General features: G+C 39.7%; 1 protein-coding gene across 1 annotated transcript; it reads left to right on the top strand.

Annotated features, from left to right (window-relative positions):
* The first annotated feature begins 858 nt into the window (after positions 1-858).
* baalc (BAALC binder of MAP3K1 and KLF4) lies at positions 859-13,532 on the top strand. The gene is made up of 3 exons (XM_008108286.3): positions 859-1,299; positions 11,128-11,300; positions 11,579-13,532. The coding sequence occupies exons 1-3, from the start codon at positions 1,131-1,133 to the stop codon at positions 11,687-11,689; spliced, it is 453 nt and encodes a 150-aa protein (XP_008106493.2). The 5' UTR covers positions 859-1,130; the 3' UTR covers positions 11,690-13,532.
* The last annotated feature ends 9,979 nt before the right edge of the window (positions 13,533-23,511 follow it).

The raw sequence follows: 23,511 nt of genomic DNA, 5'->3' as shown, positions 1-23,511 counted from the left end.
AGAACTTCCTCACTGTGAGAGCTGTTCGGCAGTGGTACTCTCTGCCCTGGACTGTGGTGGAGGCTCCTTCTTTGGAGGCTTTTAAGCAGAAGCTGGATGGCCATCTGTCGGGGGTGCTTTGAATGAGATTTCCTTCTTTTTGGCAGGGGGTTGGACTGGATGGCCCATGAGGTCTCTTCCAACTCTACGATTCTATGATTCTATGAGTGTGATTCTATGAGTGTGATTCTATGAGTGTGGTGATTCTATGAGTGTGGTGAAACCTCCACCACTATGAGTGTGGTGGAGGCTCCTTCTTTGGAGGCTTTTAAGCAGAGGCTACTCCTCACATCTTGACACATGGCCTTTATCATGTCATCATACCGGGCTGTGGCGCAGGCTGTTGAGCAACCAGCTGCAGCCAGCTGCAATGAATCACTCTGACCAGGAGGTCATGAGTTCGAGGCCAGCTCGGAGCCCCGTGTTTGTCTTGTCTTTGTTCTATGTTAAGGCATTGAATGTTTGCCTTATATGTGTAATGTGATCCGCCCTGAGTCCCCTTCGGGGTGAGAAGGGCGGAACATAAATACTGTAAATAAATAAATAAATGAATGAATGAATAAATAAATAAATAAATAATGCCCCCTCTCAGCCTTCTCTGCTGCAGGCTAAACATGCCCAGCTCTTTAAGCCACTCCTCATTGGACTTGTTCTCCAGACCCTTGATCATTTTAATCGCCCTCCTCTGTCAGGGGTGCTTAGAGTGCGATTTTCCTGCTTCTTCTTGGCAGGGGGTTGGACTGGATGGCTCATGAGATCTCTTCCATTTCTATGATTCTAGGAGGGAGAGGACCATCCACTCCTGCCCCGCCTTTCCCTTTCTTCCAGGCTTTCCTCGCAGCCCTGGTGCTGCCTCCTCCTCTCTTCCTCCTCTTCCTCCTCCTCCTTCCCAGGCAAGATGCTCAATGCCCGGGGCGCCTGAGGTGGAGGAGGAGGAGGAAGAGAAGAAGGGCATGAGCACAAAGGGCGAGGAGCGGGCGGGAAGGATAGGTCTAGGAGACCCTTGGGGCGGCAGTGGGGAGATGTCCGGGGAAGGAGAGATGCAGCAGAGGAGGAGGTCTTGATCCGAGGCAGGGAAGGGGAGAAGCAGGATGGGCTGCGGGGGAAGCCGCGCCGACGCCCTGGAGCCCCGCTACTACGAGAGCTGGACCCGGGAGACCGAGTCCACCTGGCTGACCAACACCGACGCCGACCTCCCTCCCGCCGCCGCCCCAGCCCACCCCGAGGCCGGACCCGTGGAGCCCAGGAGGAGGGGACCCGGTGAGTGCCCACCACCCAACCCTCACCAGGACCCCAGCTGGGAATATTGCATGGGGACAAAGGGATTGGAAACTAGGACAGGCATGAGCAAAGTTGGGCCCTCCAGGTGTTTTGGACTTCAACTCCCACCATTCCCGCTTAAGCGGCTGAGGGGCAAAAGGAAAGGGCCCGAGGCTGTCAGGAATGGTGGGAGTTGAAGTCCAAAACACCTGGAGGGCCAAAGTGTGCCCATACCTGCTCTGGGACACAGAGATCCCAGAAGCCACTGAAATCCACAAGCATGTGGACCATTCCAACAGAAAGGAGGAGGAAACCATGAAAATGGACAAAATCTCTAAAATCAGGACAGTAACTAAAGAACAACACTCAGAAGACAGGGGAATTCCAGACAGGAAACAATCAGGGACAGTTAACAGCACCCAATGAAGGATTCCCGCAGGAACGAAGCAGCCAGGCTTTGAAGCAGCCAGGTTATTCAATGCTAATCAAGCTGGCCAGTGGCAACATTCACACTTGCTTCCAACAGACAAAGAGTTCTTTCTCCCACACTGGACTTTCCACATACAGTAGTCTCACTTATCCAAGCTAAACGGGCCAGCAGAACCTTGGATAAGCAAATATCTTGGATAATACGATCTCTCCCACATGATGTGTTTTGCACTTTGGCCCAGATCTGTTTTTAGCCTCCCGTTTTTAATATTTTATGCAGTATATTGATTTTTATGACTGTTTTACTGATGTTGATGTCTTATTGATGTGAAAAATTGTTTTTACTGTTTTATTGCTGTGATTGTACTTTTATGTCGGGCATGGCCCCATGTAAGCCGCTCCGAGTCCCTCCGGGGAGATGAGGCAGGGTATAAAAATAAAGTTATTATTATTATTATTATTATTATTATTATTATTATTATAAGGAGGGATTAAGGAAAAGCCTATTAACATCAAATTAGGTTATGATTTTACAAATTAAGCACCAAAACATGTTATACAACAAATTTGACAGAAAAAGTAGTTCAATACGCAGTAATGTTATGTTGTAATCACTGTATTTACGAATCTAGCACCAAAATATCATGATATATTGAACACATTGACTACAAAAATGCCTTGGATAATCCAGAACCTTGGATAAGCGAGTCTTGGATAAGTGAGATTCTACTGTATATATAAACTCCACTTGCCTAGCTTTCAACAGACCTCTCAACCTCTGAGGATGTCTGACATAGATGTGGGTGAAACGTCAGGAGAGAATGCTTCTGGGACATGGCCATACAGCCCAGAAAACTCACAGCAACCCAACTTCCTGACAGTGCAGTGGAGTCTCCTAGGGAGGTTTTCAATAGAGGCTGCATGGCCATCTCTCTGTAGGGCTTGGGTTGTTTATTTCTGCATGGCAGAGAGTTTGATTGGATGTCCCTTGGGATCTCTCCCAGTTCTATGATTCTAGGCTTTGCAGGTTAAGCATCCTCCATGCCAAATGTGCTTGAACATCCTCTTCCTATTTCCTTCAGAGGAGGGATATCTGTTGCTTCATGTGTCAAATCTCCATCCTTTCCTGTTATGTTGTCAAAGGCTTTCATGGCTGGATGGGTTGCTATGAGTTTTTCGGGCAGTATAACCATGTTGGATTGTGTGATTTTAATTGATGTTTTAATAATTAATGTTTAATTGTATGGATTTTAATCATATTTGTTTTGTTTTTGTATTGATATGTGTTGGCAGCGAGTTGCTGCCTGATGTAAGGCCGCCCTGAGTCCCGTTTCAGGTGAGAAGGGTGGGATACAAATATAGGAAATGAATAATAAATAAATAAATAAATATTCCAATTGCATTCTCTCCTGATGTTTTGCCTGCATCTGTGGCTGGCCACAGATGCAGGCAAAACGTCAGGAGAGAATGCTACCATATAGTCCAAAAAACTAATAATAATAATAATTATCATTATTATTAATAATAATTAATAATAATTTAAAAATTAATAAATTAATAAATAATAATAATTTAAAAATTAATAATAATTTAATAATAATTAAAAGATTAAAACATAGCTAAACAATCATTTAAAACATCTTAAATGAACACCCAACCATATCAATTACAGAGCAATATTGGAACTATTCAAGTTGCATGGAAGGGGCAGGCTGTGCAACCATGGATAATAGAACCAGAGTGGAATAAAGGGCACTTTGCTGTTATCGTGGCTCTGTGAGGTTAATTTGTGGAGAAAGCGAGGCTGTTCTTCTGCTAATCGATATGCTACAACCAGGTTGCTGCTATGGAGAAGATTGGCATCGTTATAGGATGAGCACAGATTGTGGCTGCAGTTTTATATGCGCTGTGTTTGTGCCACATTAATATGCATCTCAAAGCAGAGGATTTAAAATTTCACACTCGAATGTGGAAATTTCACACTTGAGTAGATTACAGCAGGAGCCGGACTTCTCACGTTTGGATCGCCACTCTGTCCTAGCGTATCCACTCCAAGGGACTCCATGCATTCAGGATGGCACATTTGTACTTCCGTCAAACTTAGTGACTCGTAATGCACCCTCTTAAGGTAGAAATCATGACTGATTGTTATCATAAACGCCAACTGCAAGTGTATTCACAACTCACTTGTAGTTTCTTTCCTGTTCAGGTTGATGCTGCGGTACTTCTGCATGTGTAGCCCAATGCTTCCTCGGTAGCACTGTGCCAACATGACACAAATATTAGAATTGGGAACTATGTCACCACAGCAGACCTAGCAGCTCCAGTTTCTGCATCATGACAATGTATCCAGTGCATTATCTCGGGGATAACTGGGGGATGCATCAGCATCTCTGCAAAGCTAGTAGAAACCCAACTGTTCCCATTTTTCTCCAAATTCTGGCCAATGTCAGATTGGGAACAAAATAATTGCCTCTTTTTTAATCCTGAAGCAACAAGCTAGTAGTTTGGAGTCCCGGGTTTCCAATGTTTCTTGTGGATAGCATCATTTTCAACTCTCAACTAACACTGCAAAGCAGAATTTTCTGTCCACTTCAAAAGAAGTGCATATGTGAGACAAAAATGATTTGAACTCAAACAAAGTTCTTAGAAGGTATAATATTAATAGTATTAATCAGGCTTGGGCAAACTTTGGCCCTCCAGGTGTTTTGGACTTCAACTCCCACAATTTCTAACAGCCGGTAGGCTGTTAGAAATTGTGGGAGTTGAAGTCCAAAACACCTGGAGGGCCAAAGTTTGCCCATGCCTGTTCTATAGCAACGCAAGCTAGGGACGCAGATACTTTGCCTGTAAGTGTTACACATAATGAGAAAATAATATTTTCTCAGTGATCAATGCTTTTTTACAGCTATGCCCTCTTTCTCTAGCACTTCTAGTACAGTTCCAAGCAGAGTATGAAATGTTACTGCAAAAGTCATGGCCACATAATAGAAGAAATCCATGACACTGTGCATAACTCATGACATAACACCTTGCGTAGAGTTTAATTTGTATTACCTTCTGCATCTGAGAAGAAAGAAAATGTCCTTGTCGGCTGTATATAGCAAGAACATTTATTCAGCTGCTAGTTTAAACCAAAGCATGAGGCGAAAGTGGCTCAACCATCATCTGAAAAGACTTTCTCCTTTAAGAGTAAATATATTCCAGGCTTAAGGAATGTCTTATGCTTTAACCAAGAACACTGACATCTATTAACCAGGTATAATCAAATATAAACAATGGGCAAAGAGGGTAACATGGACTACTTAGCTCCATGGGACACATGTTGACATGTATTGAAATCTACATCCTTCACTCTTCTTTTGTTTTTTATCAGAATGGATATTTTTCCTTTTTTCTGCATTGCAGCTAAGTAAGGAAACAGGCATGAAGTAAGGCTGAGCATAGTACTCTGGGTTGTATGGCAATGTGTTGTTCGGCATATTATCTTTTTCCAGTTTCCTGATCTTCGATGATTGGTTAACAAAAAAGGATTTACAATCATGCTACTCAGGTCCTGATATTCTGTCTTCTATATAGGCATCTATCCTGCAAAATCTTAGTTGAATTGGTATTTTATTCAGGGGAGAAAGCACATGAATAAATATTTCCTGGTCAGTCGCAAGGCCGAACAGGGTATAGGGTTAAAGCCTGTGTTGTATGGGGGTTACACTCCCCCTGAAGATGCAAGTTCGCAGCTTGGGAGTTCTCCTGGTCTCATCGCTGAGCCTAGAACCCCAGGTTTTGGCGGTGGTCAGAGGAGTTTTTGCACATCTAAAACTTGTGCGCCAGCTGCACCCGTATCTTGGGAAGTCTGACTTGACCATGGTGGTCCATGCTCTTGATACATCTCGTATAGACTACTGCAACGTGCTCTACGTGCGGTTGCCTTTGAAGACTGCTTGGAAGCTTCAATTGGTCCAACGAGCAGCAGCCAGGATGCTCACCGGAGCGAAGTACAGGGAGCACACAACTCCCCTGTTGCGTCAGCTCCACTGGCTGCCAGTCTGCTTCCGAGCACAATTCAAAGTGCTGGCTTTAGCCTATAAAGCCTTAAACGGTTCCGGTCCAGCTTACCTGTCCAAACATATCTCCCTCTAGGAACCATTAATATCATCTGGGGAGGCCCTGCTCTTGGTCCCGCCTGCTTCACAAGCATGACTGGCGGGGACGGGAAAAAGGGCCTTCTCAATGGTGGCCCCTCGGCTGTGGAAGTCCCTCCCTAGCAACATTAGATTGGCCCCCTCCCTTCTAGCCTTCAGAAGGAAAGTATAAACTTGGTTTTGGGACCTGACTTTTTGGAGAATAGCTTTCTGCAATAATGGATTTAGCACATGTGCAGTGATTACAGAATGGTTTTTGGATAGCTTGATTTTAATGCTGAATGTAATGTTTTCAAATGTTAATATGTATTAATTTTAATCAATCTAATTTAAGCTTATTTAGTATGCGTTCAGGCATTGAATTAATTGCCATATGTAAGCCGCCTTGAGTTCCCTTCAGGGTAGAGAAAGGCAGGATATAAATAGGGTAAATAAATATTTTTTTCTAAAAACATTTTCTCTGAGCTTTTGGGCAGCAAAACTATGTTTTTATCTTCTTCTTTTTTAGAATGAATCTTTTCCTGAATGTTTAAATGCTCATTCATATTGGCTACAACAATTCATGGTAGTAAGGCAGTAAAGGACAAACCAGCACATCTTTAATAAGATACTATTTTAAAAAAATCTTTAAAATATTTAATATCAGATTAAATGGATTATAAAGGTTGATGAAAATACTGATTAATTTATGGGTTGGGCTGAGATGAAAAGTGTTATTAGTGAGTGAAATGTCTGTCCTATGGTGCAATATTATTTTTGTTCTAGTAATTGGCAGAATATAAGCATCAAGGTAAAACAGGTGTTATTCATAAAATATTAATAGTTTCTTCAGAGGGATGAGAGTAAAATAACAATGTTCAGAACAAGTTCATCAGTCAAGTTACTAAAAGCATTTGTCAGTATCACTTTGGCTGTGTTGGCCAATGTAGCTTTGTCTCTTTCTGATTTTTAGATGGCTGCTTTGGGACACTGAAATTACACCCCCAAAGAGCCACAGCTGATCTTACATTGTTGGTTTCTCTGCCATGCTTCCATAAAACATTTCTACTGTGTGTTGTCGAAGGCTTTCATAGCCAGAATCACTGGGTTGATGTTAATGTTCCAGGCTGTATGGCCATGTTCCAGAAGCATTCTCTCCTGACATTTCACCCACATCTAGGGCAGGCATCCTGAGAGGTTGTGAGGTCTGTTGGAAACTAGGCAAGTAGGGTTTATATATCTGTGGAAAGTCTAGGGTGGGAGAAAGAACTCTTGCCTGTTTGAGGCAAATTCGACCAAAGAAGTCAGCCATAGCAGAGCACTTGATGAACACATAAATGTTGGACCACTCTAACAACCACAGTGTCAGACTACACAGAGAAGCCATTAAAATCCACAAGCAAGTGGACAATTTCAACAGAAAGGACAAAACCATGAACATGAACAAAATCTGGCTACAAGTATTTTAAAAACTCTAAAATCAGGACAGTAAATAAAGAACAACACTCTGAAAATGGGAATTTCTGACAGGAATCAACGGGAATTTCTGACAGCTAACACCTTCAAGCAAAGCATTCCCCCAGGCAGGAAGCAGCCAGGCCTCGAAGCTGCAAGGCTATTCAATGCTAATCAAGCTGGCCAATTGCAACATTCACACTCACAACCTCTGAGGATGCCTGCCATAGATTCGGATGAAATGTCAGGAGAGAATGCTTCTGGAACAAGGCCATATAGCCCGGAACCCCCAGTGGCACAGTGGGTTATTCCCTTGTGCTGGAAGGACTGATGAATTGAAAGTTGGGTTGCTGACCTGAAGGTTGCTGGTCCGAATCCAACCTGGGGAGAGCGTGGATGAGATCCTTCTATCAGCTCCAGCTCCATGTGGGGACATCAGAGAAGCCTCCCACAAGGATGGTAAAAACACCAAAACATCCAGGCGTCCCCTGGGCAATATCCTTGCCCACGGCCAATTCTCTCACACCAGAAGCAACTTGCAGTTTCTCAAGTTGCTTCTGACACAGAAAAAAAAAGCCAGAAAACTCATAGCAACCCATTTCTACTGTGTTTCCATGGTGAGAATTGTGTTGCAAAGATACTTCCATATAAGAATGAATATTCATGAGCTTTAGTCTCCATGAATGCAGTTGTAAGCAAGTCCTGTGCAACTTGCTTGTGTGAAGTTTTTGGACAAAAGAGCAACGAAGGCAAAAGGGTTCAGGACTGGGACATGAAGAGTGCCACTTACTGGACAGATAACAACAACAAAAAGACATCCACAAAATCTGAACACACTTTCCTCTATGGGTATTTTCCAGTTGAGGGTCTTTGTCTTGAAGTTGCCATGCATTGAACATTGCTTCTGAATATCTATCAAATTAGACATATACTTTTTAAAAAGCTTCATTTGTATAATTTGACATTTTTGAAGAATCAAGTGCTACAGGGATTCTTCTCCTTGCACTGCAGATATGCAGAGGAGAAGTATAACTACACTCTGATAAAGAATGCTCCTCGTGGAGTGCACTTTTCTTAGTGAACTTTTAAAAATACGCCTGTAATGCTTCTTTCTGTTCTAGGACATACAAAAAGGTAACATTTAAATTTGAAACAGAGTTTGAAGAGACTCCAAGGGTCACCCAGTCCAATCCCATTCTGCCATGCAGGAGAACATAATCAAAGCACTCCTAACAGATGGCCATTCATTCTGTTTAACATCTCCAGAGAAGAAAGCTCCACCATACTTTGAGGCAGCATATCCCATCATCAGACAGCTCTTACTATCAGGAAGTTCCTCCTAATGTGTAGGTGGAATCTCTTTTCCTGCAGTTTGAATCTATTCTTCCAGAAAACAAGCTTTGCTCCTCCTCAATGTGACATCTTTTCAAACATTTAAATATGGCTATCATGTCCACTCTCACCTTCTTTTCTCCAAGGTGTTCCAAGATGAACATGCCTGCCTCCCTAAAACACTCCTCATAAGGCTTGGCTTGGAGATTTTTTATTATTATTATTTTGGTTGCTTTCTCTGGAGACATCCCAGCTTGTCAATGTCCTTCTTGAATTGTGTGCCCAGGACTGGACACAATGTAATTCCAGGTGAGGACTAACCAAGGCACAATAGAGTATGACCATGACTTCCTTCAATCTAGACACTATACTGCTATTGATGCAGTCTAAAACCACATTGGTATTATAAGGCATTAGTTTGTAAGACAATATATCTTATCATAGTCTGTTTTATGGAGGGCTGAACTGTGTTTCTGCTGTTGTTCCCCTCTCTGTTTATATATTGACAGTTGTTGACAGATATTATTGCCTCTAATAGGTGTTTTTATTGGTTCAAATAGATATGTATGAAGTATTTAAACTACTATCTGAAAACCTTAATTAAGTATCCCTTTGGAGGCAACATGGACACAAAATAGGAGATGGAAAAATATTAGGGTACACTATGTGTTCTCATATGAGTTGCTTATGACATGCTGTAGTGCTTTCATATACCAACTGGTGCTCTTTTACTGTTCTCTGGTTGACAGTTTGTGCGGAAGAAGTGTTCCGTTTGTGAAGGGTTTGTGGGGGAAATCAGCTTTATTGTTTCACAGGAAACAACATAAAGAGCCTGGCTGAACATGGTGAGCAATGGCTATCATCTCCTGCCTGTTTCTGCAGCTGCTCTCAGCCACCTGGCACAAAGTAATAATAGTTCTGACTTCTCCGGAAGCCTATATGTACATCCAAGAAAACAAATAAACCCAACCATCTCCAGTGATATATTATCTTTGCTGACAGCTTTATTTGGTTCTGTGTATGGAATTTGTATTGGTGATTATCTTTTAGACTGATAAAAGCATGTGCGGATGGGACAAATTGGTTCGTGGACACTTATCGCTGTAATGACCAGCCCCAAAATTGAAAACGATGTTCATGTCAGTAATCAACAGTAATCATAGTCCTTGGTATTGGGCCACTCAAACATGACATACGAAAAATGACACCTTGGTTATTTTAGGGTGATAGTATGAGGACTTTGTTTGATGAGTTCATCCACACTGCTTCACCAATGCTGTCACAGATGAAATAAAAACCTGCTTATTCTGTAGATTTTACTTGTTACTTTGGACATCCTTGCATTCACATACAGGGCTGTTAATACACATTGTATAGGCAGTCTCCAAGATACGATCAATATAAGTTCTGTAGGTTTGTTCTAAAGTTGAATTTGTATATAAGTCCAGCAAGTACATTTTAATAAGCTTTGGATAGCATGGGAAGGATTGATACCCCTGTGGCATTTATTTTGCTGTCTGTGCCGAGGTGACATTAGAAGATGTCACCTCGCTTTCTGTCCCTGTGATAATTGGATTCTGAAAAAAATGGCTTGTTGTGAAGACAAGGATTGGTGATAAAGCTTCAGTGGAAACCCCTTTCCCTATGATAATTACTCTTTCAGGTGCGAATTTTCCTTCCTAGGGATAGGTTTCTCTCACTTCTTGTTCTTTCACCCCTGTTCTTAACTATGAGCCATTTGTAAGCTGGATGTTTCTAACTCAGGAACTGCCTGTGTTTTACTTTTACTGTTTACAAATTTGATGACACACTTCCCCAACAACTGACATACATCTATGTATTAGGATACTCATATACAGTGTCCAGAGGAGGGCAACTAAAATGATCAAATGTCTGGAGACCATGAATCCCTATTAGGCATTTTTAGCCTGTAGAAGAGAAGGTTGAGAGGAGACATCATAGCCATGTATAAATATCTGAAAGGATGCCATAAGGAAGAGGAAGCAGGCTTGTTTTCTGCTGCTGTAGAAACTAGGACACAGAGCAGTGGGTTCAAATTACCGGAAAGGAGATTCTACTTGAACATTAGGAAGAACTTCCTGACTGAGAGAGCTGTTCAGAAGTGGAACTCTCTGCCTCAGGGTATGGTGGAAGCTCCTTCCTTGGAAACTTTTAAACAGAGGTTGGATTGCCATCTGTCAGGGATACTGTGATTGTGCTTTTCCTGCATGGCAGGGGGTTGGACTAGATGGGCCAAGTGGTCTCTTCGAGTTCTTATGATTCTATGATTTTATTATTTAGTATAAATTACAGTGATGGATATACAATTTATATATTCATAAATTCTATAGGAAAATGAACATATAGAGAAATTAAATTCATTCAGTGGCACTGGATAATTTTTTTAGCCTTTCCTTAAACTGGTAAAAAAATTAATCTAGAATGGTAGCATATCTTCTGATTGTCATTTTGCAATTTTGTGTGTTCTCAGGAATTTTGGAAGATAGCAAATCAACACAGACCTGCATTGCAAAATCCTCACCTGCGAGCGGAGTCACTATTACTGAAAAAAGAGCTCACTGTGGTACACAATGTGCAAAACTGACTGTTCATAACACTGGAGCATCAGCAGAGAAGCAGCAGAATGGCTTTAGAAGCACTGAGGTGGGTGAAGAATTCTGTTTTGTGTGATTTTCTTCAGTACCAGTTTGAAACTGACTTAAGTGGTCAGAGCAGATGTGCCTTTTATGTACATCAAACCATCAAAAAGCAAAGGTTCCCTATCTCACCAAACCATGGGAATCATTTTGGATATTTTGAATGTAAGAATTCTAGATGTGTGGGGCTCAACCTTTACTTTTTGTTGTATTGAATTAACTAAAAGTATATTTCTTCGGCAACAAAATATTAATCTAACTTCTTCTGAACTTTTTAAAACACAGGGCAAACGCGAAAACAAGAAGAAAGCCACCAAGGAAGTTGCTATTAATGCCTCCAAAACAATCAGACAAATTAGTAGCAACAAAAGAATGACAAAGAACTGTGTCAACTAAAAAAACAAAGGAAATGGTGATTGAACTCTGCAATATTTTGCTGCACTTTAATGGACTACTTAATGTGAAAACCTCACATTGTTTTAGTATTTTGCTGAATGGGGTAGTAGGATGCTATCGAGTGCCTTTGGAAAAACTCTTGTTTTAAATGTCTATTGACTCTGGATGTTTGGACACTCCTTGTTATGTGTTGCCATTTGGGTGAGGCTGGGCCAGGTATTTTATATTGTCACTGAAATAATTTCATATTAAAAAATAAAATATTTTTAAACCCCCTCAAGACAATCCCTCCGAAACTTCTCTGACTTACGCCATTAGGTGAAGGAGTCCTACAGTCATTCCCATGGTTGCCTCTTATGTTCAATCTGGGTATAAAATGTTCAGCCTCCTAACTCTCAGGATGTTCTCAGCAGTTTCTGAATCCAGAGTGGCATATTTTATTATTTCCCTCAGTGGCATATAATTTGTAATATCATACGAGTTCCTTCATTATCCTGTATAATTCGCTACTACAAAATGTGGTGAGTTTGGTGCCAACAGAGATAATACTGTAACAGTTGGAAGGCACAGAATGATATTGTAGCTCCTGATGCCCAGTTCTGCACCACATGGGAGCTTTGTGTTGTATTAAAATGTTAGAGCTGACGATACTTGCTCTTTTATTTGTGGAATTGACCCAACACTGAACTCATAGAAAATGAACAGCTCAGATGGCCTTCAGTTATATACCATGCATTTGCTAGAGCAAGAGGCTGTATCAATGAGTCTTTTTATAATACAAAGCCAGACCGACATTGCAAATCTGGCAGTGTCCATCTATTTTTGATTAAAAGCATGTTGCTCTATAGTAAAACTGTGTCAAATGTGTAATATGTTTCTGCTTGAAAGGGCTTACACTAAGGTGCAAAATGCTTAAGGAAATCACTGCAAAAAATGGTACTGATACTTTCATCAGGAACAAGTTGGTTTGGGGAGCAGCCAGAGAGCAAAGTGAGGTCCTTTTAGACCTCTTCGCTTTCCTTTTTCAAATCTAAATCATGCTTTCTTACCTAGTGATGAGCTCTGCAGCAACAAAATACAGTCAAGTGTATTTTCCCCCTTGTTGCAGAACTGGTAAAAGCTTTGAATGTGAGTGGAAGGGATTTACCTTTAGAAAACATTAGAGGAGAAAATATGACCATCTCAAATTTGGAACTTCTCACTACTGCTTTAAAAAGATAGGAAGTCAAGTCTTCTCAAAAGAAAAGAAAAATATCTATATAAGGATCGGATGTTGATGTATCTCAGTTCTGAAGAATCAGGCCTGTTTCAAAGAGAGAGCAATTATCCAAGTCATGATCTCATGGACAAAAAGCAATTATTAGTTTTTTTGTTCTGTAAATTAATATAATTTAAATTGTAAAAAAAATTAATGAAAAGGTAGTGATAGATTTCAAATATGAATAATGGTTGATTTATGATTAAAGGCACTTTAATGATATCATGTTACAAAATTTGAAAAAATTCTGTTCCTGGTTTGGAAGTGTTATTTCCTGTTTATTTGTGCAGTACTTACTTTGAAAGCAGTTGTTATACTTGTGAAACTTTTTTGTAGCTGCCAAAAACTGTGTTGAATTGGTTGAGACTCTATGAGATATTCATTGAAAAACTGTAGCAAAATGTGCTGCAAGATGTCCCACAAAAATAAAGGTTTTGCAGTTAAATAAATGTTTTCTATGTTTTTATGATCAGACCGATTAAAAAATTACATGTATAACTCAGGAACAAAAATCGTGTTACATAGTATAACTGGGAAATGTTTGCACAAGCGATTTGACTTTTAATAAAAGAAGATGAAAAACTAGTGTTTGAACTATTCAGATTAAGTATAATTGTTGGAGATAATCTAATACAGCCCTGTGGGCATGACCCAATTCTGACTTCTCCCAGTTAATAGCTTTAATCCATAATCCTTATATGTGTAGTATCGATCATTATAATGGTGTATGATGCTTCAACAGAGCAAGGTTAGCTGTTCAAAGCTGCAACCTTTTCCATAATCACTACAGGATAAGTGCATGAACGTACTCCCCACTGAATGTGCACAATATTGGGTACTATTTGGATTGGATTGCATCTGCTATGCAGTGCCACACACAATTAAACTAATTAAACTACTTGCTTTTAATGGCATGCTTACTAGCCAGAATTGATCCAGAACTAGTATGCTGTCATTGACAATGTGTGAAGGGAGCATGCTGACTCCAGCTTTGGCATGATTGCTGGCAGCATCCCTACTCCCTATTATTTTATGTAAATAAGTATAGTGCTTAAATGTAGATCATGAAAAGTGCTTCTATAAATGTATACCATATACCTGTACATTTTACACACAAAAAAATTCTGAATAATTAAGGTTCTTTATCATGTGGAAGACATACACACATATTTGCACAAACTCTACACCTTACACTGCAGACTTGAAGGCTATAATAACATTGTCATATTTCCCCACACCTCACCTGTATTAATTGAATGCATAGGTATAAGAGACTGTTTCCTCTCCCTGATTCTCAAGCATGGCAAATATTTTTGCATTTCCATTTAAGAGTTAACTTTCTTTTATCAAGTTTGAGGACCATGTCTTTTCATCAACCACTCTGAAGCAGCCATTCACACTGTGATTCCACTTTAACTGCCATGGCAACATCTTATGGAATCCTGGAATTTGAAATTTAGAGAGGTGTATTCTCAGCCAAACAATGCCATTGCTTCACCAAACTACAAACTCCAGATCATAAAGTGGAATTACAGCACTCTAATTTTATTGTCTGCCCTTACAGTCTAAGATAATAAGATAAAGGAAGAAGTCAATAATCCATTCCATAAAGGGGACATCCTGACAACCACAGTATATTGTTGTGGAGATGCAGTGCAGTACAGTTACAACACACATATAATAATCCATTTGTGTAAATACAGCCCTGGGGATGAAATACTTCTCCATGGATTGCAAAAGGTTAAATGACTAACCTATAATTTCTATTAATCATTGTGGCACAGAACATACTTAACGGACTTCCTGTTTTAATTGAAGGCCTGGAGACAGATGACACAATTGGCTTGTTTCTTATTGTAAAAGACTAACTGCACAGAAAGGTGCTTTTCATGTACTCTGTTCCCCACCAATAAAGATTTTAAAAATGGTGCAGGATGAGGTTATCAGTCTCTATCGCAAGTGCAGTATTTTCCTTCCCATATCCATTTTTTAAATCTTCAATTTACAAGTTTCTACAGCTAAAAACATAAGACAGCAGAATTCAGCTTGTAATAAACAGCACTGTATTTTAAACTATTTCCTGAGTCAGTTGTATAGAATAAGAGCAATATCCGCTTACAGCATTGCAGCAAAAATCTAATGGAGTCATCCAGCAAATCTGGGATGAATCATGGCCATAATTTTATTTAGGAACATCCCAGAATTACACTGGAATGGCATATAGAGGCTGTTACTTCTCACTTTTTTCTTTTTTTTTCTTTTTTTTGAAAATGTGAGTGTTCAACTATGAAGCAGTGGACATGGATGGAATTTTAATATACAAATAGAGTGTTTCAAATAGATAAAATAGACATACAGAGCTCTGGGTTATTATTTTTGACAAAGAAAATCCTCATAGCTTTGGAATGATAGGTTGAGATATAGGTAATAACTTTGAGGTTCACCATCCCTACTCTGCTACAGCTGGAATATAGGCAAACCTAATTAAAACCGATTTTCTGTGTCTTATTTCATCATTATATTGATGCTATCTCACTGGAAGGGGTGGAATCTCCAAAATGTCAGGAAAGTCATCTCAAATTAATGGCCTTCCCACTGTGTTGAATATAGGCACACATGCATCTGCTATTCCCAGGAGGTACCCTGAATTTGCTACTTGTGATATATTTTGGTTTTGAAGCAAGCTGTTTCCAGCAATTTGTCAAAGCTTATTTATTATTCATCGACTTCGTTAAGCAAATAGCATCCCCACTGAGTGTTACTGCTTTTTCACTGAGTGTTACCGCTTTTTTATTTTTTTTATGATATGCCTCATAAACAACAGATTTTTTGTGTGCAAAGACATATTTCTTATTGTGCTTTCTCTGCCCCAAAATGATGTTTCAACTTGAAGATATCATGGGAAATGTGATGGGATCTTAGTAAAAGTAGGACAAAGGAGACATTCAATTATGGGGCAGTAACTGGGAGTTTTGGCAAGTAGGAAGAAGGACTGCTTTCTATAAAAATGTTTGATATTTCAAAGATGACCATAAAAGGTAAAGGTAAAGGTTTCCCCTGACATTAAGTCCAGTTGTGTCCGACTCTGGGGGTTGGTGCTCATCTCCATTTCTAAGCTGAAGAGCCAGCGTTGTCCGTAGACATCTCCAAGGTCATGTGTCCAGCATGATTGCATGGAACGCCATTACCTTCCCGCCGGAGCGGTACCTATGGATCTACTCACATTTACATGTTTTCGAACTGCTAGGTTGGCAGAAGCTGGAGCTAACAGCAGGCGCTCACTCCGCTCCCCGGATTTGAACCGGGACCTTTCGGTCTGCAAGTTCAGCAGCTTAGCGCTTTAACACACTGAGCCACCGGAGGCTCCACAAGATGACCATACATGTGGCTTAAAGCACAGCCTGAAAATAGGTTTGCAGTTTGGTGAGGCAGCAGCACTCTTTGACAGAGAAAGTTAAAGATCTTGTAATACAGTAGAGTCTCACTTATCCAACATAAACAGGCTGGCAGAACGTTGGATAAGCTAAAATGTTGGATAATAAGGAGGGATTAAGGAAAAGCCTATTAAACGTCAAATTATATTATGATTTTACAAATTAAGCACCAAAACATCATGTTTTACAAGTCTGCCACTTGTATGGGAGTGTGGCTGCACTTGTGTTGTTGTTGGATGTGTTGGCCTGCTGCACATTGAAACAGCTGTGGCAGGAGGCAGACTGGGTTGGATAATTCAGAACGTTGGATAAGCAAAGGTTGGATAAGCGAGACTCTACTGTACTTCAACTCCCCATAACTCTACAGCATTGAGCCATTGCTCATTAATTAATTCTGCAGTGCTGATACATCCTGAGAAGTTGGGTAAGAAATGCTGTTGGAGCAGATGGTTTTGGGAGCTCACTGGCCTGTACTTCTGCATGGAATGATCATGTACTGTTGTTTTACGCCTTCAAGTTATTGCTTATAGCGACTCACTGGCAAACGGATCACGGGATTTTCTTGGTATGATTTGGTCAGAAGGATCTTTCTTTTGCTTTCCTCTGAGACAGATTTGCCCAGGGTCACCCAATAGGTTTCCATGGCTGAGTGGAGATTTGAAGCCAGAATCATGTACAATGCTCAAACCACCACACCAAACTGCCTTACAATACCATCATCTATAACCTACCAAAAATCTCACATTTTGACAATCTTGTAATATTGCCGTTAAATCGGTCATTGACACTTCATCTTGGTATCCCATATGACAATCCAGTCTTTAGGAATGTTGAGTGCTTAATTACCACTGCAAATGTACTTTCAGTTTTAGCTACACAAGTTTGAACTGGACTCAGTACTGCATTGCTCAGAGTAGTTATAAAAACAGAACAGTGTGCAAGACAAGATGGTGAACAACTGGTGGCTTCTGGAGATAGCATAATTAAACCTGCTTATCACAGATTTGGCACATTAACTCTAGTTGATGCTGAGTAGACAGTGTTCCCTCACTACTTTGCAGTTCACTTTTTGCGGATTTGCTGTTTTGCGGTTTTTTAATAAACTCTAAAAGACTATAATAAATCATAAAAAATTACAATTCACAGCTTAAGGAAGGGAGGAAGGAGAAGCCAAAGGGAGAGAAAAGGAGCCCAAGTGGCAACAGGAGGAGAAGGAGGTGATTTATCAACATACGATTGGTTGATGAAGACTTAAAATAGTGTATAACTACTAAAATAATATTAAAATATTAATATTAATATTAAATATTAAAATAAATAGGTTCCCTACTTTGCGGATTTTCACTTATTGCGGGTGGTCCTGGAACCTAACCCCAGCAATAAGTGAGGGAACACTGTATATGTGCTCAAAAAAAGATAAATTAGAAAACACGAGTTCTGATCTTGATGACACTTCACTCTGTGATACTTTCCACAAGCAACTCTAGAATGAGGAGTCCATTACAATTTTGGAGAGCACAACTCATTGCAGATCCATTTTCTGAAAATTCAAAATTGTTCTGTGGCTGCCTGCAATAGTGTTTTGTGATGGTTCAATGTACAAAAACTTTGTTTCATGCACCAAATTACAAAAAAAAAATTGCACAGAAAATTATTTTCAGATTTCACTATGCATATGGAACATAAATGAACGTCTTGTTTAAACTTGGGTCCTTTTTCCAGGATATCGTGTTTATGTAATATTCCAAAATCTGGGGGAAAAAATCCAGTATACAAAACATTTCTGCTTCTAAAGCATTTCAGATAAAAAATACCCAAACTTGTATCTATCCCATACCATCTATTTAAGAATTTTAGAATTAGTCTTTGCTGCTTTACTTCTTTGAGCAGTTACAAATTTATATGTTGTTTCTTCTCCAGAGTAAAATAAAACAAAAAACCCAGAATTGTGAATAGCCTGCTGCAAATGCTATTCTAAAGCAAGTACAGTAGAGTCTTACTTATCCAATGTTGGATAAGCGAATATGTTGGATAATAAGGAGAGATTAAGGAGAAGCCTATTAGACATCAAATTAGGTTATGATTTTACAAATTAAGTACCAAAACATCATGTTATACAACAAATTGGACAGAAAAAGTAGTTCAATAGTAATGCTACGTAGTAATTGCTGTATTTACGAATTTAGCACCAAAATATCATGATGTATTGAAAACATTGACTACAAAAATGTGTTGGATAATCCGTTGGATAAGCAGATGTTGGATAAGTGAGACTCTACTGTACATTTGTGTGGGACTTTTGGTTAGCCTCCAAAAAAGCAAGCCCCATTTTCTCCCAATCTCTCACTAGTTGTCAGGTTCAGCAAAAATCTTCAAATGGAGATTATGAATAGAAAAGAAAGTGTGAATTCTTCCAAATTCAGCAAGGGCTGACAACTCCTTTGGAAAAATTAACAGTCCAAATCTAATTCTTTGGCAGAAACATTGGTGATTCATTCTCTGAAGTATGTATTCTGAAATAGTAGCTGCAAAAGCAATACAGAGTTATCACATTGTCAAAAAGCTGTAGAAGAAAAGAGTCATGTATGAACATAGTGACTCTGAAAGTCATTTTCAGTCTTCTGCATTGCACCTGGCATTACTTTAAAATTATATGGCAATGGAATGAATAACATTTGCCTTTATATTAATGGAGACTATTCTGTAATTTGTTCAGACCTCTGAGAGCTTAAGAAACAGCAGGAACAGAGACTTTATTACATTTTTTAAAAGACAAAATATTAACAATTCCTTTCTGTCTTCCTCTACGCAATCCCCTCAAGCCATATAGTACTGATTATTTTGTTTCAGAAATTATTATTTCTTTGTTTTTTAATAAAACATTTGCTAAGCTATAAAGCAGAACTGCTAAGCTTTGTCAATACTTGAGCCCACACCGAACTGCAATAAATGCGCTGTTTTTCTTTATCTTTGGGTTGCTAGGTTTTGGCATTTGTTTTCTTTGTAAGAAAAAGGCATAGATTTTGCAAAAACAATAACAAAATTTAGATTGTGAACAGAATGCTGAAAAAGAAACAGGAAAGATTATCTCAAACGAGGGCCACAACATTTAGAAATTTCCTCCCACAATCCCCAGAGCGTACTTTGGCCAAAAAATACTTATTTTATGGGAGGAGTGGTCTCTGAAAATATTGTTAATCATACTGTTATGTGGATTTCAGCTTCTGCAAGAACCACGGATTTGGAGCCCAGCGTGTTTAGCTTCTCAGAAGGCCAGATCCAACTCAGATGGGTTGAAGGCAAAATCAGAGGCTTTATTTTCAAAGGCCAAAGAGGATGTCAGCGGAGAAGGCACTCCAAAGAACTGACATACTGCAATTGCGAATACATATCATGTTTATTGTATTAGGACAGTTACTCAAGACTACTGTGCTGGCTCCTGATTGGTTTAGAAAGTGTCTGGCTAGGACCCATTCACTGGTTAATAAATTGTCATTGGATTATTTTGAAGATTTGTGTCTGTTTATTGAATAAATCAGATCACATGGAAAAGCACCCGGAATCTCAAGTGCCAATCTATTGTGAATCCCCTAAGTCCTTTTGTTGCACTGTGTGGGGATTAGAATAATTTATGTGTTTATATCCTGAACTTCAAGGTGTGGTGGGGCAACATTCCAGGGAAATTCATGAAAGGTCACGACAGGACAAATAGAAAAGGTAAGGTGGGCTCACTATATATCCCAATGGAGCCACATATCATAATGCATAATTTTGGGGTCTAATTTTTGATAACAATGTGCATGACAATGAAACACATGCCTATCTGGTGTAAATGTTTTAATTGTGTTGTGCTATGTAATTATGAGATAAATGTTAATTTACTGAATTAATGCCTATAAAAGTGAGATGTAATTCTGCAACTATATTTATAAACATTTTTATTTCATATAGGTGTATATCTATATCTGCTTTGTTCTACACAGCATCTTTATTCATAACTCTCTGTCATCTGAACTGTATAACTGCAGCTCCATGCTGTTGATTTGGCTGATTTTATGAAGAACAGGATCTAAAGGTGCATCTACACTGTAGAATTAATGCAGTTTGATGTCACTTTAACTGCCATAGCTCAATGTTATACATCCCTAGGGGAATTGAAATTTTGCAAGGTCTTCAGACTTCTCTGCTAAAGGGTGTTGGTGTCTCACCAAATGACAACTCCCATGATTCCATACCATTGAGCCATGGCAGTTACAGTGATCTCAAAGTGCATTAATTCTACAGTGTAGAGGCAAACTTAAGCTAAATATGTTCTGTTTGCATTTTGAAGTCAAAATTTAGACTGCAATTAAAATAGAGTTTGGCCTGGCAAGCATTTTTATTCTAACAGTCAGAGTTCCAGATTAAAGACTCAGTAGGGTCAAAGACAAGGAGACAAAGGTTTTTAATTACACTCTGGACAAGAGTGGATGCAAGCAGGCTCATGCCCAAAGGTACAAGCATAAACAACATGGAGTGTGCAACCATTTCATAAATTAAGGTTTTCATGCATTAACATGTCTAAGTTTGATTTTTTCACCTGCTGGTGATTGGTTGAGCGCTGAGGCTGGCTAGCCACCTCCCTCGCTCTTGATTGGCCAGAAGGCGGGCTAAAATTGGACTGATACGTTTTGTACCTGTGTATGCTGAACACACAAAGGTTGCGAGTAAACCAGATATATTATTTTTATCCAAGTCTTCTTCATTTTTATCTCTTGGGTACACGATATAAAACAAGTTGTTTTAGGGAAGAATTTTTTGGGGGGCACTGAGAAACACTTCTAAAGTTCTGCTGTTTTTATGCACTGGCAAATCTCTGTTTTCCTAACAGATTAGGTTATTCAGTCTAACAACTGAAATCATTGCCTTGCTTAATTATATTTGGTTGTATACCACAAGAAAAGATTCTACTCTAAAGGGTTTTTGGCTCTTATCTGAAAGGTCATGATTTTCTAAAAAGTTATGATATCAAAAAGGTATTTTTCCAAAAGATTATAAATGCCAATTTCCAAAAGGCGAGACTTGGGAGACCTCATGTAAACAGAAGGGTGCCTCTGTATTTCATTTTGACATTGCCCTTGGAAAACTATTAATCTTTTGGGTGGTGGGTGCTGTGTTCCGACAACAATTTATGCATATATACGAATTTGTGGGAATTAATAATCTCAAATGACAGATTATACACAATTTCAGCTACAATACAGGCTTCAAAAAGCTATTTTAAGCGGAGGAAATTCTCTCTTCTCCCCGTCCTCCCTTAATCTTGCGACAAATTTTTTTTTCTAGTTCTTGTTCTCTTTCTCCTATATTTCCGTTTATTTCTATATTAAAAAAAGAAAGTCTGCTGACTTTAGTACCCCAGCACTTGGTATAACTGAGAAACAAAAGTACAAAAATGTTCACATTCACAGATCTGCAACACTTCCTCAGTAGTTTTACTGGTGCCACCTACTGGTTTCTTAAAAGGTTTATTTATATTGCATGTAGAAAAATTAAAAGCAACACTTAAATAATACCTTAGAATTGAGACTTGTAAGGGTTACCGGACACACTTTCAGGCCCCATTTACACTGCCAGAATGAAAAAGACATTAATGGTCCAGCCCACTTTTCTGTGTTAGTGGGATTGCATGCTCCTGTGCAGCAAGAAAATATGGATATATCTACACCACAGAATTCATTCACTTTGATACTACTTTAACCACTGTGGCTAAATGCTATGGAATCTTGGAAGTTATCATTTGGAGAGGCACCAGCACTCTTAGGCAGAGAAGGATAAAGACATTGTCAAACTGCAACTCTCAGGCCCCTTCTACACTGCATATAATCCAGATGATCAAAGCAGATAATCACATTATCTGCTTTGAATTGGATTATATGAGTCTACACTGCCAGATAATCTGGATTTTATTTGGCAGTGTAGAAGGGGCCTCAGTTGCCACTAAATGCTAAATCTTATTTATATGGGAGTGCCCAAACCAGGCCTCAATAAATGTACTGCAAGACTTAAAACTTGTCGGATATCCTGAAATGGTGAGAGATGGGCCCTGGCACTGAATCCTGTTGCCTCAGTGCCAACATCTATCTTCTGGCTTGTAATTATCAGGTGGAGTGCCTCTTTCCATTAAATCTCAAAGCATTTTACTGAAGCTAATGAAGGCTTGTAAGAATATTAAGTTCAAACACTACTTCTTGTATTTCGTAAAGGCACCATGTTCAGGCTGTGGGACTCGCCTAAGGCTATGTAGTAAATCTGTGGTAGAACTGGTAAAGCAACAGACAGGATTTATGTGTTATTTTTACAGTAAGAATGATAGCTGCAACATGAAACAAAGGAGCCCCCGGTGGCCAAGGGGATAAAAGCATCGTAACTTGAAGGTTGGGTTGCTGACCTGAAAGTTGCCAGGTTCGAATCCCACCCGGGGAGAATGCGGATGAGCTCCCTCTATCAGCTCCAGCTCCATGCGGGGACATGAAAGAAGCCTCCCACAAGGATGATAAAACATCAAAACATCCGGGCGTCCCCTGGGCAACGTCCTTGCAGACGGCCAATTCTCTCACTCCAGAAGCAACTCCGGTTGCTCCTGACACGAAAAAAAAAGAAAAAAGAAAAACATGAAACAAGGGATTGATGTTTGCCAGTCTTTTCACAGAGTGCATCTAGTATCTACACTATAGAATGAATGTGGTTTGACACCATTTTGACTGCTATGGTTCAATGCTATGGAAGTTTGCGGATTGTAGTTTGACAAAGCAGCAGCAGGTTTTGGCAGACAAGGCTAAAGACCTTGTAAAACTACAACTCCCAGGCTTCCATACCATTGAGCCATGGCAGTCAAGGTGATATCAAACTGCCTTCATTCAAAAGTGTGGATGCATCTCCAGAGGAGGGCAACTAAAATGATCAAAGGTCTGGAGAACAAGCCCTATGAGGAGCGGCTTAAAAAACTGGGCATGTTTAGCCTGCAGAAAAGAAGGCTAAGATGAGACATGATAGCCATGTACAAATATGTGAGGGAAAATCATAGGGAGGAGGGAGCAAGTTTGTTTTCTGCTGCCCCGCAGACTAGGATGCGGAACAATGGCTTCAAA

Source organism: Anolis carolinensis, chromosome 4 (genome assembly GCF_035594765.1).
Source record: "Anolis carolinensis isolate JA03-04 chromosome 4, rAnoCar3.1.pri, whole genome shotgun sequence".
NCBI classification, from domain to species: Eukaryota; Metazoa; Chordata; class Lepidosauria; order Squamata; family Dactyloidae; genus Anolis; species Anolis carolinensis.
Note: the sequence above shows the minus strand (reverse complement) of the source record. Positions and strands in the feature narration are given on the sequence as shown.